This window comes from Podarcis liolepis, assembly GCF_965112155.1.
Source record: "Podarcis liolepis genome assembly, chromosome: 1".
NCBI classification, from domain to species: Eukaryota; Metazoa; Chordata; class Lepidosauria; order Squamata; family Lacertidae; genus Podarcis; species Podarcis liolepis.
Window position 1 is genome coordinate 92150999 of NC_139554.1, and position 17092 is coordinate 92168090.

The 17092-nt window shown below is 40.7% G+C and overlaps 1 protein-coding gene across 18 annotated transcripts in view; it reads right to left on the reverse strand.

Annotated features, from left to right (window-relative positions):
• The window catches only part of MYLK (myosin light chain kinase), a 170560-nt gene that overhangs the window by 37776 nt on the left and 115692 nt on the right, over positions 1-17092 (reverse strand). For all 18 annotated transcript variants that reach the window (XM_083487817.1, XM_083487807.1, XM_083487805.1 and 15 more), the window contains 2 exons: positions 11807-11923; positions 8558-8629 (listed from right to left, as the gene is read on the reverse strand). In XM_083487817.1, coding sequence (XP_083343943.1) covers positions 8558-8629; positions 11807-11923 — 189 coding nt within the window. The remainder of the gene's footprint in view (positions 1-8557; positions 8630-11806; positions 11924-17092) is intronic.

The window sequence follows — 17092 nt, forward strand, 5'->3', positions numbered from 1 at the left end:
ATGTGGTGTTTGCCACACTGATGCTCATCTCAAAATGTAAATAGCCTCAAGGAATTCTAGACCAGGTGCTGTTTATCTAAAAGAAAGGAAGAAAGGAAGAAAGGAAGGAAGAAAGAAGCCCATTACAGAAACATCCCTGTACACTCCCCCGAAACTAGATAGGAAGTCTAATCACAATAATTTTTATTTGAGGAAAAGAAACCTGGTTCAGTTATGATGCAAAACGTGGTGGGTTAAGAGGAAATATTTTCTAATTTATCAACTTCCAAGTGTCACTGAGATCTGCAGGTTTAATCCAGAAGTTTAATCTAACTGGCAAGGCAGATCCAAAACTCCCCCACCCTCTATAGGCTGCTTTGACAGATGGGTGGGGTGGCCCACCTGTCAATCACATGGCATCAAATGATTCTACTTCAAAGCAAGAAGCTGGAACACATTCTAAGTGCGCTCTCAGCTTTCCTTTCCTCCTTTGAAGCCCCAGCTTGAGTTCAAAAGAGATCCTGCCTTTCTAGCTGTAATTCAAAGAGCACACCATTTCCCCAGCAGCTGGAAATGAATGACCATGAATGAGCTTGGTGTGCACTTTTCTGCCTGACATCATACGTGTTGTTTGGGTCAAACTAGGAAGCCAGTGGGCCTAATTTGGCCCACAGGCCAGAAGTCTCCCACCAATGATCTAACCCTTAAGAAAATAAAATGGGCAAACCACTGTAGAACTAATTCAGACAGAGGGACCAACACTTGAGAAGTGTTATTTTTCCCCCTTTGAAGATTATTTGTAAAATGAGTTCTCACACTATTGATTTGCCCGAGTTCTGTGCAGCATTGGATACAGTTTAGATAGAAGTCTGTCCCATGTTTCTTCTAGCAGTTCCAACCTATCAGAGATCATAATAGGTCTCACTCTAAGTAACTGTTGATACCGAATTTGTTTATTAAAACCATAATCTGTTTAAATCACTTCTCTGAATTTTCCTGGGTCTGTGAGAAATCTTATTCAAAGTGGAAATTTCACAAGCTCTCTGAATAGTGGAACATACTCTATATTTTGTTCTCTGGGACAAATGTGACAGCAAACTCCATTTCTGCATTACAGTTCTCTGCAGTGTAATTTGCCTGTCACTATCTACATAATTATCAATAAGCAGAAATTGTCACAATAAGTGCAGGGCCTAGAAAGCAAGATCTCAGCCTTAAAACTGTTCATTTCCTCATGTTGCACATGTTCATTCTCAGAAGTTACAACGGCAACACTACCATTCCACTCCAATGACTTTTCAAACATGGAAAACATGTTTTAGATGTCTAGGAGCTTGAACACAGTGGAATTTTGTTTTTATGTGAGGGGTGGTGGTGGTCCTACTTGAAGCTGTTACTTTATTTCTACATTTTTATAGCAACTATATCTTATTACAGAGTATAAAGTTGCAGGCTAATGGAATAAAAAAGAAAAAGCAACGATGGAACTTTTGCTGCCATCCTCTTAAACGTACTGATGCTGAGCTGGGAAAAGCCAAGTGTGGGAAGCAGCAGGTTCTAGAACTCTGGGAGAAAGTGGTGATGCTGTGCTGAAGACTCCATTAATAAAAAGTGACTGGGCACACACCTCTAAGCCCTGTCCACAATAGGAAGTGGTCAGAGGCAGCATGTTGGCTATCAACTATGGCAGCAGATATGTTTAATGCTTTTATAATTGGAGCTTGGAAGAACTGCTGGTTCTATCCCTAAGAAATAGGAAATGGAAATTAAATCAAAACATTTTTGTGATCGGGTTGCATGTGAGCCATCCAAAGATGTGCCTAATATGGCACCTGTAAACTCCACTCCTCCACCTGGGCAAGATTTTGCTTTGTTTCTGAAGGGCAAGCAACAGAATAGGGCTTTGATCATTCTGGCTACTGAGAGCTAATCCCGCCCAGTTAAAGTAAGTGCTTTATATATATTTTCCACTGTGGAGCTCGTGAAAATGATGAGGAACTTTTGACATGTTTACACTGATGACATCCTTGAACACTGGCACTGCAAACTTCTGTCTAATAATTCAAGAACAATGGAACATTGCTGGGACTCAAGCTCTATCCCACTACCAGTTTCACCATTTCTCCTCTTGAAAGTGGGGAGGGGATATCAGCAAGTTGGGGGAGGGCAGGCAACACAAAAGGATATTTGGATTGGGCAGGCTTACCTTTAATGATTAATTGGCTTTTTTTGTTTTTAACTAAAAGCATTGTCGCTGCTTCAAGCAGCTGGTTGGATACGCCTTAGCAACCTGATGGTCTCTCCTTTGACAGTGTTTGGGATGCAGTACTATAGTGGATTCTCTCTCAAGTTTCACAGGAAATTTCACTGAGCTGCAGAGGGAAGCTAATGCACTAATTAAGCCTGTCCCAAAGTCGTCCGTCCCCGCTCATTAAAAACACACACCAAAAAGCTCTTCTATTGATTGATTGATTGATTGCATTTATATCCCTCCTTTTTCTTCATGGAGCTCAAGGTGGCTTACATGGTTCTTCTCCTCATTTAATCCCCACAACAATCCTGTGAGGTAGGTTGAGCTGAGAGACAGCGACTGGCCCAAGGTCACTATTTCAAGCCCACCCAAAGATTAATCCTGCATTTGCCCTACCTACCGAAAGTACAGAGACTTGCTAGCTTGAATTATTCCGTCCAGCACTAGCCAGGATATCAGGTCTAAGAAATAACAATGGAGAGTTCCCTAGGTTTTGTTCTGGACAGTGTCAGTGGTGATGTATATTAACAACTCTCTGCAGGAGCACAGAATAACCTAGCCAATACTTTTGTTTGAAATAAAATCGGACAGATTTTATGCAGTAGTCAGCATGAAGATTTATTAACTTAAGGATATGAGATACCCCAAGCACCGTTCTTTTGATTGTTGGAAGACAGACAGAAAAAAAGAAATAACATTACACAGTGAACTGTTTTAAACAGTTGAGATAATCTCCTCCCCCCCCCCAATGAACACAAAAAGGGGAGTGCATCCTCTGGGACTTAAGATTTTAAGGTTTTTTAAAAAAAAATATGCCCTAAAATGAATTGGGAGACACAACTGAGGAGTTAGACAGCTGCTGGGAGGCCATGATGAACCAATAAATTGAGGATAAATTCTGAAAAGACATAGCTGTTATGTGTCCCAAGTCCTCATGTCCAGAAGGTGGTCTGTACTGGATGGAGTTGTGCTCCCTTGGATGGAGTAGGTCCATACCTTGGGGGTGTTCCTGGACTCATCCGTGCTACTAAGGTGGGCTTGGTGGCTAGGAGTACCTTTTCCCATCTATGATTTGTTTGCCAGCTACTCCCCCTTTTGGACAGAAATGACTTGGCCATAGTACTCTATGCTCTAGTAACTTCCAGACTGAGTCACTGCAATATGCCCTTGAAGGCAACTCAGAAACTTCAGTTAGTCCAAAAGGCAATGGTCAGATTACTGGCTAAAGTTCCATTTAGATCTCATGTAACTCATGTTTGAAAACAGCTGCACTGGTTGCCAGTTCATTTCTGAGTCCAGGTCAAGGTGCTCACATATTCTGCAAAGTAGCTTAATCATTACTCACTCAGAGATGGACAAAAATCCCAAAAGACTGTTTTTTTAAATAAGACTTCAGGGAACTATGCAGTCTTTGGGCTATAGATGGCATATTGCTCAGGGATCATTTGCTTACTCCAGGGGTCAGCAACGTTTTTCAGCAGGGGGTTGATCCACCATCCCTCAGATCATGTGGTGGGTTGGACTTTTTTTGGGGGGGGGAATGAAAGAATTCCTATGCCCCACAAATAACCCAGAGATGCATTTTAAATAAAAGCACACATTCTACTCACGTAAAAACACCAGGCAGGTCCTACAAATAACCCAGAGATGCATTTTAAATAAAAGGACATATTCTACTCATGTAAAAATACGCTGATTCCCGGACTGTCAGTGGGCCAGATTGAGAAGGCGATTGGGCAGCATAGGGCCCCCGGGCCTTAGGTTGCCTACCCCTGGCTTACTCCCTGATCAGGATTAAGTCTAGATCAGCAAAGTCTAGAAAGTCACCCTTACAAAACTGAGATAAATCTGAGGCACAGTTTGTTTAGTTGCTGTAAGCTCTCTCCCACAGTAAGGTTATGTCACTGATAACTTTTCTATGTTATCCCTGCATCTGCTTAAGAGTCCTATGGGCTGGGCTGGGGATAAGAGGACTTACAGAAAGTATATAAAAGGGAACTGCCTAAACATTTGTACAGCCCATCTTCCTGAGGACAGGTTATACAAGTTTAGGGACTGTGTAGCAGTCTTGCTCACTTGAAAGCTCCCCTGAGTGGCATCCTGCAGGCTAGTTCACACAACACCAGCATTTTCCAACCTGGCATTCTCCAGAAGCCCACTCTGTAGTAACTCACAGCAGGGCGGCTGTCCCTGTTGAGATATGGCAGCAGGCACCCACTGCCTGTACTTCCTGGAAATTGAAGACACTTTTGTTTTGACAGCGAAATGAAAAGGTCTTTGCCAAGGTGTTCATTTTGTATTATTTAAAAACCTATCTTCAATTGTTTTCTTACTGTTTTTTTAAAAAACAGTTCAGCTTTTTTATAGTGTTTGTAAATCACCTGGAAACATATGTAAAAGGCAATTCAATTTTTTTTTATTACTGTGAATAATTATTATTACTGTTAATAATAATGTTTTGTATCACAACTCCCATCATCCTTGACTATTGGCCATGGAAGCTGGGGCTGATGGAAGTTGTAGTCTAAAACATCAAGAGGACACCAGGTTGGAATAGGGTGGATTACACAGTTACTTGGAAGAAGAAGAAGAAGAAGAAGAAGAGGAGGAGGAGTTTGGATTTGATATCCCCCTTTATCACTACCTGAAGGAGTCTCAAAGCGGCTAACATTCTCCTTTCCCTTCCTCCCCCACAACAAACATTCTGTGAGGTGAGTGGGGCTGAGAGACTTCAAAGAAGCCCAAGGTCACCCAGCAGCTGCATGTGGAGGAGTGGGGAAGCGAACCCGGTTTCCCAGATTACGAGTCCACCGCTCTTAACCACTACACCACACTGAAGTCTTAAGGGTTATTTTCTCTGAAACTTGCTGTAGTGCAGCGATTCAGAAGCAGTGTGGCTGAGGGAGACTTATTACCGTATTTTTCGCTCTATAAGATGCACCAGACCATAAGATGCACCTAGTTTTTGGAGGAGACAAACAAGAAAAAAAATATTCTGAATCTCTGAAGCCAGAACAGCAAGAGGGATCGCTGCACAGTGAAAGCAGCAATCCCTCTTGCTGTTCTGGCTTCTGGGATAGCTGTGCAGCCTGCATTCACTCCATAAGACGCACACAGATTTTCCCTTACTTTTTAGGAGGGAAAAAGTGAGTATTATAGAGCAAAAAATACGGTAAACACCTTTGCTCTCCCAGTGCCTTATACCTGCTGAGCTCTATGCTGAATATTAATGTTTGAATAAACCTTTACTGCCTTTATCTGGTTTTTGCTGAGAGAATCGTAAAGAACCTTTCATACAAGAACATGGACTGTATGAAAAAATATGGAGAAAGCAGGCTGCAAAATGAGGTTTTATGTTTATACCAATCAAAGAAAGACATAACTTCTGAGTTTTTAGTAGTGAGATGGCATAAACATTATTGAATCCATCTCAGTGTGAAATTCTTCATCACATATAAACCTAAAGAGTAACAATTTAACACTGTTTATTTCAGTTCAAATATGAACACCCATAAAATTGGTTACCCTGGCCGTTTTTACTTAGAACAGTTCTTCCCATTAGTCGTCACAAAGCCAACACAAACACCATAAGAGTAGAACAAAATGACAATAAGTAGGCTTGAGTAGCAATAATTTACATCAAGCTTAATTTAATTACAAGATTAATAGCTACATAGTGGGGGGTTGAACTAGATGATCCTTGGGTCCCTTCCAGCTCTAAGATTCTATGAGTCTATGATCTAACATTGTCCCTATATTTTAATTTCCATGGATGGTAACTAGAACTTCTGAAAGACTCAACCCCTTAGTGATGCAAGATTGACTTAGATAGCTATACTTGTGGCTTTAGTGAGAAAGCGACCCAAATACGCATATAAGCAGTGAAGTCTGATCCATTAGGGCACTGCCCCACCAACCTCAGTCTGCCCTCAGCCAGCCCCCACATGCCTGCTTTCTTTCTTACAACCATTTCATGGGGTGGGCCAACAGGAAGGATGGGGACAAAACTAGAATTCGTTGGCTCTGCTTAGCATTGGCTCCGGCTCCACCTACTACTGACATCTCAGATTTCTGCCCTAACAGTCCCAAGGGGCACCAGCAATCACTGCATATAGCATATAAACTGTACATATATAAGGTGCACCATCCATTTGGGAACCCTGACTAGCCAGAGTTCATGAACTGGTGAAGGAGCTGTATATATGTATGGCCCTTTTTTCACCAATGCCGAACGCTTGGCTGCCAGGGGTCATGGCCAGCAGGTGCCTCAGAAATGGAGGGGCTGTCCAGCAGGCATGACTCCATTGTTCCTATCCTGCATTCGCTGAACCTGTGAGGGGATTTTGTAAAGACCTCTCCTGACAAACACCATTCCTACACTAAGCTGCTCTGTTGTCTGTGCGCAAAAGGATTCCAGATTCTTTGGATGTTCTGAAAAATACCCCCTTAGAGACTAGATTGGGGTGGGGTAGAGGATGCAGCAATGGGGAAAAAGTGGGAATAGTGAAATTCAATAATTTCAGTATTAAATATGCACCTCAAGCACCACTGATTCTCCTGACTAGATTACTGGCTACCCATGGAGCACTCAAATCTACAAATGTCAAGACTACCTTTCTCTACATTGTGCATTCTTTATTATTATAATCCGGCCACATCTGAGCATTGTACTGCACTTTCTAGCAAAAAGTAACCTTTATATAACATGGCAGCATCTAAGTGGCTACGGCTTACATGAATTAATTTGCGAGTCATTCGTTTACCGATTTTATATTTCTTCATTTTGTGACATCAGAATAGATGGACATTGTTAATTTAATAATCATTTTAGGAATGAAATAGGAGTGAAATAGTGACTAAGAGGACAGCCATTCTCAACAAAATACAAGATGTCTAATAGAACTTTAACTATCTTTCTGTTATAATCTCAAATAAAATATTGGGTGGCGGGAGAGACGAGACCTTCAACAGCAGCAGTTGTAGTCATAGCACCAAGAATTAAGAATATATGCAGTAGCTAACAGTGATTTCTCTCTCTCCGTTATTCAGACACAGGTATAATGTTACTATTTTGCCTTTGATGTTAAATTGAATAAAAACTCTTCCCTTGATCTTAACTGGATTTGGTAAAAGAATGTTGCTATAGAGGTCTTGTTTACACAGCCATGGAATCTGGAGTTGTTTCAAGAGTTTGATTTAGTCTTGTTATTCCAACTAAAATACATCCCCTTTGACTGATTCATACCAACTTAAGTTTTTAACTCTGATTCCCAGCAACAATCCCTAGGGCTGCAGCCATCATTAACAGGAAGGAGGAAGTGTTCTGTTCACCACCAAAAGTTGTGAATGATCAGCCTGCTATTCCTTTAAGATGAAACCTACAAATAACTATCCTAAAAGAGGGCAAAGTAGACCTATTTACATGCTGAAAGAGCCAGTGTGGTATAGTGGTTAGAGTGCTGGACTAGGACCTGGGAGATCAGGGTTAAAAACTTTACTTAGCAATGAAGGTTACTGGATGACCTTGAGCCAGTCATTATCTCTCAGCCTACCCAGCCTCAAAGGGTTGTTGTGAGGATAAAAATAGAGCAGAGGAGGAGCTTGTAGGTCACCTTGAGTCCCTTGGAGGAAAGGTGAGATATAAATATAATACTCAGATGTTCCAAAAAGCAAAGGTATAGAAGACAGTTTGTGGATATCTGACAATAAGGAGAGGAAAAGGGGAAAACAATGCCAACATTTAGGGATGGGTTTTATATATATCTTTAAAGCAAAACACCTGAGCCAGTTTTGGAGACAACATATCCAGTATAAACAACGAACTGCTTTTGCATTCACCAACTACAAAGCAATTCCCTTAAAAAAAAATCAGTTCTAAATACACAAGGATTTGGCTTGGTACACCCTTATTAAAACCATTTTCCCCACCTCTTGGCTTTTATTACTTAAGATACTTTTGTATGCACTGTATGAGGAATACCACCCTCATGATGACCCAAGCACGCCTAAAATTTCTGCTCATGTGGCTCCATAACAATGAGTTTATATAATGCAGAAATTGGGAAATTTGCTGCTTGTGTATCATACAAACATGATATCAAGAAGATTCACCTAGGCAGAAGGCTTATCATGATCACTGCAGGAGGTGACCTCAACCACCCATACCAATATGTAAATGGAGGACCAGATTTTCATTATTGATGCTGCTGCCCTCTTTCTGTATGCCCCTAGCTTCAGTCACAATAAAGACAATCATCTTCGGAACCAGCTACTTTCTAAAGTACCTGTTCAAATTCAGCCGAAAGGAAACAAAGCAGAACAACTTACTCTCTGTTGCAAGAATAGGAGAGAGTGAACTCTTTGGCTTTTTGCTCTTCTTTCCAGTTGGCTTTGAAGACTCTATAAGCAAAGGGAAAGAAAAAGGACAGCTAACAATTAAAAAAACAACAAGCATTTAGAACTAAAGAGCAATGATTTCAAGAGAAACAGACCTCTCATTCTTTTAATTTGATTCTGATTGAGGTGGAAAGCAGATGGAAATTGTTAGCTTTTGCGATGTTTAAACAAGACTTAATTGCACATAGTGGTTTGGAAAGGCCACATTCTGAATAAAAATAGCTATATCTGCTGTCCAATAGATGTTCTGCTCAAAACTCCATAAAACATCAATGGCTAATCTTAACAATTTAGTAGGATGCAACTTTCTACTGAAGTTACTCTGATTAAGCCCCGACTAGAGGGCTCCCTGTTTTAAAAACACAGGGATCGACCAAAGAGGGTTTAGAGTGAAGGGATAAAATAAGATCACTATGCTGAAGTTGAAAGATTAATCAAATCTCAGTTCAAAAATATAGCAAGGCTAGGTAGCAGGCTGTTACAATAAAGATAGAAACCAAGCCTGGGAACAGACAGTAGTGTTTCCAGAAAGTTAAATATAGTCTGAAAGAGATATTACTGCGCATGGAATGTACACTCAGTTGGTAAACAAAATCTGTAAGCTTTTGTATCATTTAAAAAACTTCTTAACCAGGAACAGCAATGGGGCAAACAAAATGTGCACCAAGTTAAGACAACATATTATAGAAAAGCATGTGTGTTTGACTGGTAAACCTCCTATAGGAATCACACACATTTGTAAGCTTGTAAATGGTCACCTCCCTGGTTGCCTCTAGAGCATAAACAGTAACTCCAAGTAACCAGGCAAACAAGTCTTACAAAAAACATGTTTCTCTGAAAGAGCCAATGCCATTCAATGAGGACAATACTGAACTAGATGGACTAATGGTATGAGACAGTTTGCTACATACATTGAATTCCTTAGAAGAAAAGCAGAATGTAATGATTTAAAAATATATGCAAACTTTGATTTATTCTGTTTGCAAGATAATATGCATCTAGCAAAAATCATTCATATCCATTCCATCCTTCCTGTCCAACCTGTGAAGTCTTCAGCCACAAAGCAAATATTCTCTTCCTTTTTATTGATCATGGTACCAGCATTTGTAGAACAGAACTGATGGGGCATCATTTTCATATATATTGCTGCCATTTCTTCTTTTTAAAAATATACCATCTCCTCCCCCCCCCCAGCAGTAGGATGTTATACCAGATTAGCAAATCTAAAGCAAAAATGCTGTTATATTAAGTATTAACTTTTGTTAATCTCTGAACTCAATAAATTGAATATTATAGAAAAGTTGGACCCAGGGAGAATATCACAAGGAAACAACTGTAATGAGTAATGTAGAATTTCTGCTACCTGCAAAATTTCATAATATTGGTTAGATACAGAAATGCAGAGATTCTTGCCTTTGTGAAGATGAATGATGCCCTATATACTTCCAGAAAGTCTTCACAACAACCCAATGGCCTTTTAATAAACTGAAGAAAATGGAACAATAAAAGTGACCCAGGCACTATCCTGGTATCACTGTGAGCAGAGTTTATTGCCTTTCTCAAGTTTCTTTAGACAGCTGATGTAAAATACACATTCAAAGAAGGGTGTTTAAGTAGCTGAAGGAGCTGATTTGTTCTAATGATGTGTCTGCCTTATTTGGACTTTAAGGATTTGGAAGCCCATTTTTCAACAGCCAGGATCTTGTCTAATGCCCTTGGCCAAGATTTCATCTTCTTGGCAATTATCTGCAAATGGCTGAACGGCTACATAATAGGGAGACAAGTCTCGGCAAGAGAACACAGTAGAGCAAGCCCAGAAGTACTTAATTCCCCTGATGTTGAACCGGACACCAACAAGTGACATACCACCAACGCCTTGGAATTCAGCACATAACTGCTCACTGTCCCATAACAAAAAAAGAAGGGACTGCCAGAATTTATGATAAAACAACAGATGAAATTTTGAGTGAAGCAACTCCAAGCCTATGAATCAGAGAATCAATTCTGTCTTAATAACATAAGAAGAGCCGGCTGGATCAGGCCAATGGCAGTCATAGCAGTTAAAGTGTAAGATAAGGATTGTGGAGGCAAAGGCCCAAATCCTCATTCAGCCATGAAGCTCACTGGGCCCGTCATATAATCTCTCTATACCTAACCACAAGGTTGTTATGAGAATAAAGAGGGAGGCGGGGGAAATTACCAAATATACTGCCCTGAGCAACATGAACAAAGGGTGGGACCTAAATGTAATAAGAGTAATGAAGTGAATAAATAAAGGGCTTAGAGAATCTGGGTTTGCCCACATATCATTTTACAGTGGTACCTCAGGTTACAAACACCTCGGGTTACAAACACTTCGGGTTACAGACTCCAGTAACCCGGAAGTAGTACCTCAGGTTAAGAACTTTGCTTCAGGATGAGAACAGAAATCGTGCGGTGGTGGCGCAGCGGCAGCGGGAGGCCCCATTAGAACCACAGGTTAAGAACGGTTTCAGGTTAAGAACGGACCTCCGGAATGAATTAAGTTCATAACCAGAGGTAACACTGTACGAGGAACGTATGTTCTGTTTTAAGCTCAGGTGACCCCCAGAAGCCACGTTTGCTTCAAGACAAGTCTTTGCTGTTTGCTTTCCTGTCTGTTTGCATAGTGAAAGTGAGTGTTAGCACAGGCTGTTGACTGCAATGTGGTAGATACAACAACAGCATGGAGAGTTTTCTGCTACCATCTTTGGTAAAAATTTCACAATGGTTTCCATTTGGCGATAAGAGTACCAGAACAAGAGCAAGTTAAATATTAGTTTTATTTATTTAATTTTGCCTCAAAAGTACACACCATTGCTTACAAGGCAGCTTTTTAGATATGGTTTCAAAATGCCACAGAAACTATCATAGGTGAACTTAAATGTATGCAGAGAGGATTTTAAGGCCAAGTCAGACGCACAGTTTTGGCAGCCTGAATGTGGAGCTGACACACAATGGTGTGGACACAGTGCTGAGCTCCATGTGGCTCATTCACTGTTTGTTTTAGATATTAAAAATTGTAACATTTTCATGGAAGGAGTGTAAAAGAGAAAGAAGCAGAAAAAGCCACCTTTTCGTGGTTTTGCAAATCAGAATCAGATTAAACAGGGTGAGAATAGCAGAAATTGAGGTGGGATAAGGAGGGGAAAGTCTACTTACCTTCCACCGACACGTTGCAAGCACACTCTGATTTTCCTGCCGTATTCTCAGCTATACATTTGTACTGACCCTCATCTTCTGGGAAGGCCTTGTCAATGGTTAGCGAGCACAGTGATCCTAATGGGCAGGAAACAGAGGTTAGGAGGGGCCACTGAGCATTGTTTACGACAAAAGCACAGCACTGTTTGTTTCTGGTAAATTGTTATTTATTATTCAGATAATAAAACAATAAAACCCCACAATCAGTGTAGCGAATACCAGATACATTTGTAGGAAAAAAATGGCAGTTAATAAATTATTTGCAATATGTAAAGACAAAAGTGAATAAAGTCTTTTTTTCCCAGCTCTGTAGGTGAGTTGAAATATGCCTATGGAAATACAGCACTGTTAACATTACAACTTTATTTAGTGTTACGCTAACTGAAATAATACAGAGGAATATCTCTTAAGACTTATCTTGGTACATTCCATATTCATAGGCAAAGCAGTCTTAAGATAAATATTTTCTTCCTTCCTCAGCCTACATCCAGATGTATTGTTATGCAGGGCGGCAAAGGGCCATGGCTCTCTGGCAGGGCATATGCAAGCAAAAGGTTCCTGATTCAATCCACAACACCTCAAGACAGAGCTTGAAAAAGATTTCCGTCCGAAACTCTGGAAAACTACTGCCAGTTATTTCAACCTTAAGTCACTAGATGTTGGATTACAGATCTCACCATCCCCAGTCAATGGTCAAGGAGTTGCAAGCAAAGAACGTCTGGGGACCCAAGGTTGAAGAAAAGTGGCGTGGACAACACTGAGCAACACAGAATGCTCCTACTCAGTGTAAGGTGGCTTCCTATGCTGGAAATTCACACATTCTAGTGCTCCTCCTTACAACAGTTCTGTGAACACAGAAAAAGTTCATATATCATGAAAAAGGATTCTTGCTAATTGCCTCCCAATATGGGTGAGCACTGAAACATGTGGTCCCACCAGCTCTCTGATTTGGTCCACTTCAGCAAGAGCATCAACACATCAGCCTCCTGGTTGTGAAGCAAGAATCTTTAGTGGCACTTTTGCCTTCCAGCACAGTCACGCATATTCAGCAATGTGTTTATTTCTCAAAATCTTAGCTACTCCATTTTCATGAGAGGAACAGGCACTTGTACAGAACAAAGAAAGCAGGTTAAAACCTGATGCCTTTCAAGTTTGCCCCTAAAGGTGCTTTAACAACAACAAAAAAATCATTGAGAAAATGAAGTGGGAATATCATAGTGTGATGACTTCTTCAGTACCTTGAAAACTGTTGCGTGAACTGGGATTCCAACATACCAGGAGACATGGAGAAGGCTGATGAGATAATTTGTGAATCAAGTAATAGTGTGGTGTGCAGTATCCAACTAATGAGTCCAACCACCACAAGATTTTACACTTGTGCAATGCAACTCTCCCACCTCCTCCCACTTCTGTGCATGCCCTCCTCAAATCTGCTCTGTGGGGTTGGGGGACAGATTTAAAGGTCACACAGATTTAAGGGTCTCACAGGGAGGGGGAAGAGAAAGTAGGGATTTTCTGTTGTGCAAGTGGAAATCCTTGTGCCAGTTGGATGCTTTAGTGGGATACCTTTGAAAGTCCCAACAATACTCCAGAAGTTGCAAACATCACTGTAGCAGTGATACAGTGGTGCCCCGCAAGACGAATGCCTCGCAAGATGAAAAACCCGCTAGACGAAAGGGTTTTCCGTTTTTCGATGCGCTTCGCAAGACGAATTTCCCTATGGGCGTGCTTCGCAAGACGAAAACGTCTTGCAAGTCTTGTGATATTTTTTGCTCCCCCCCTTTTCTAAGCCGCTAAGCCGCTAATAGCCTTTTAGCCGCTAAGCCTTTAATAGCCGCTAAACCGCTAATAGTGCTAATCCGCTAATAGGGTTGCTTCGCAAGACGAAAAAACCACTAGACGAAGAGACTCGCGGAACGGATTATTTTCGTCTTGCGAGGCACCACTGTAATTGCATCAAACTGAAGACCAGCCACATGTTGAGGTTGCTTGTTAATAGCACCATGTTAGTTCCTATATATTGAATGCTTCAAGCATAGGATACATACAGGCATATGTTTAATATGTTTTTAGGAGGTTAATCAAGGCTATACTCTCTGTCACCTTGCCAAGCTATGTTCTCTGCCACCTTGCCAAGAGAGTTTACAATCCACAATAAAATGAACTGTACTCAAAGAAGTGTTGATGAGACCAAAACAATCATCTGAGTCTAATTTACATAAACCAAAGTGTTAGCAGAAAAACTACAGAACTTCACAGACGTTTTCAGCAAACAAAGACCAGTCTCACTTGTGACATGTATCTTAAGTTCTGTGCACACATATTTTACAGAAATCGAAAGTGACTTCATTCAGCCACTTTCACTGAGGTTGGGGGTCCATATGTATATTTTCTGTACTACTACTGTCTTAAGTCGAACAGCAATGGCAAAAAAATGTTCAACCAGAAACCACAGTGGAACCAAAACAATTAAGACATGTGCCGGTGGGCCATCATCTACCTTCTCTGAACAAATGCTGTCTGTAATCAGTCATAGAACAAAATATACTTTTTAAAAGCTTAGACATTTTGGGTATGGTGTCAAATGCCAGGGTAAAGAGGTACATCTTCAGCATATAACAAAAACTACATAATGAAGATGCCACACACACCTCTGTAGTGAGTGAATTTCAGAACTGTATGGCTGTACTGTTCATATTTTAAGAATGAAACCATTTTTATTCTTTAAAATGACTCTATTGTTTCAGATAGTATTTATTTAAGAACATTAGAGGTCCAGAAGAACAATAATCTGTGGTAGAGACTGGTATATTGCTCCTTTCCGCTTTACACATAATGGTTCAATCCTATTCCCAATCCCATTTTGTCTATGCACTGAAACTCTATGCTCCTTCTTCTCAAGTCATGGCCTCCAAAGCAGGGATAGAAAACCTTTTATTGAACTACAGCTTCCTTCATCAAACCCAACAGTCCCATGCTGGCTGGGGCTGTTGGGAGATGGAGTCCAACAACCTCTGTAGGGCCCTAGCTTCCTCACTCCTTGCTCTAGAACAATTGTTTTTTGTCACAACAAACCTACCACCAATTTATGAACTTTAAAGGCTAATGAAGCCAAGAGAGTGTTGATTGTACGCCACAGTGCACATGTAATAAAAGAATGATGAGGTAGAATGTTATCTTTGGACATGTGTTTGAAATATGTTTTGAATCATGCACAAGTATTCCTCTTAACTAGATATACAAACAAAAAGCAAGTCAGATATATTTACTAGAGACATGAAACTTTCCAAAGAGGGTTTTGCTTTCTGTGACTTAGGCAACTACTTCATTCCCTGAGATGGGAGGCCAAATGTCTCTCAATGAAGCATTTGGTATTTCCTCTACAAAAGCCTCCACTGACCTCCAGAGATGAGATTCTTTTCTCATAGTTCTGAGGAAGGCTCTGTCTGGTGACTTCCGTTGGGAATTCTGAATTTTTGGCACCTTACAAAATGAAATCCCAGGAGGGAAAATAACAAGATCGCTGTAAATGTTGACCTCTCCCCGCCCCCAAACTGTTTATATAGCTGTCAGCCAACTGTGTGTCATAAGGTTTACATGTCTATGTGAAGAAAGCACTGCAATGCATAGAGTTAGCTACACTAGTGTATTAGACACAAAAACGTGTTCAAAATGCCTATAATTGGAAACTTGTTGGAATATCCATGGCAATACTGTGGGAAGGATCCAATTGTCTGGAGAGTTCAGAGGCTTAAACACTTTAAGACACTCTCCCTGGAGTTTGGGGCTTATGTGGAGATGTTTGGTTTAACCAAAATAGCACAAACTTGGCAAAATATTTATGGTTCTTGCCGCATGATAGCCAGTGAACTTCAAAACAAATATGCAGAGCCTCAAAACAAGGATAGCTCCTATATTTTACTTTCCTATCTTTGTCAGCAAAACATATTTCCCTCTGTTCCAGCTGCAATAACTCAGTTCGTGTACCCTGAGCAGTTTTTAAAAGGCAGCGGATGCCAAAAAGGATGCTGAAATCTGGAAGTCAATTAAGTCTGGGGCGAAGAAGTAAACAACTTTGTGGATTTCAGTTTAGCCATCTTTACTGCTTTAGGGCCAGTTTACACTTTATTGCTGAAACATGCCGATGTTAAAATGTAGCATGCATTAATTCCTACCATGTAACATAGGGTTCAGCTGCATACCGTTGTGTTAACTTATGTACACTCTGAGACCAGAACTAGGGTGAATCCCTCTGTTATGAGGATGAATCTTCATAATGGACACATGATGAAAAATGTATATTACTGGTAGGGGTGCCAGATCCAGATTGCAACAACAGACAAAACGTGTTGAGTTTGAAATGCAACAGTTAGGTGGAAGCTGAAGTAACCATAGATGCTTCCTCTTTTTCCTCTACTGATGTTTTCATCCATCCTTCTTTCTTGCCTGCAGTAGGGAAAACATGGAGTCTTGCTTGGTGCCAGAGACAGGCAGATGAAAGGTCAGAAGAAGAACAAGTAGCAGCAACTATGGCTACCCCAGTTTCTACCTTAATGGTGCACCTGGAAAAGGTTAAGTGCATGTTCTCCAGATTGAACCCTAGCAATCATTATAGGGGACACAGTTTATATTTATTCCATGAACTCACTTCTACTATATCAGGTATCCCCAAACATCGGTCCTCCAGATGTTTTGGGACCACAACTCCCATCATCCCTAGCTAACAGGACCAGTGGTCAGGGATGATTGATATTGTAGTCCCAAAACATCTGGAGGGCCGAGTTTGGGGATGCCTGTACTATATCATAGGAAGCATTCCCAAAAGCAGCTTCTCAACAAGAAGTATTCCTAAATCTATCCACCCACTTAAGGTTTGGGGGCAGGTGTATTATCCTTCTGCTGATTTCCCAAGTACTTAAGATCAAGGAGAATAACATCTGCTCAGGAAAACTGAGAACATCAAAGAAATGAAGGGGAAAAAACCAAGGTTGCACAGAAACCTCTCCTACTAAGAAATCATGGAAATGTAAGCAGAATTATTAGAATGAATTGTATACAATTACAACAGCCAGCCAATGTTTCAAAGTAATCACTTGCATATCAAAATGTGTAGCAGTGCTATAACAATATCATTATCTTCAATAAAACAGCTAGGGCACTTTCCACTAAGTCAATCCATCAGGAGTGTAGCATTTATAGTCCACCTATGCTGTATACACAGGTCCAACAAGGCACCCTCCATATATT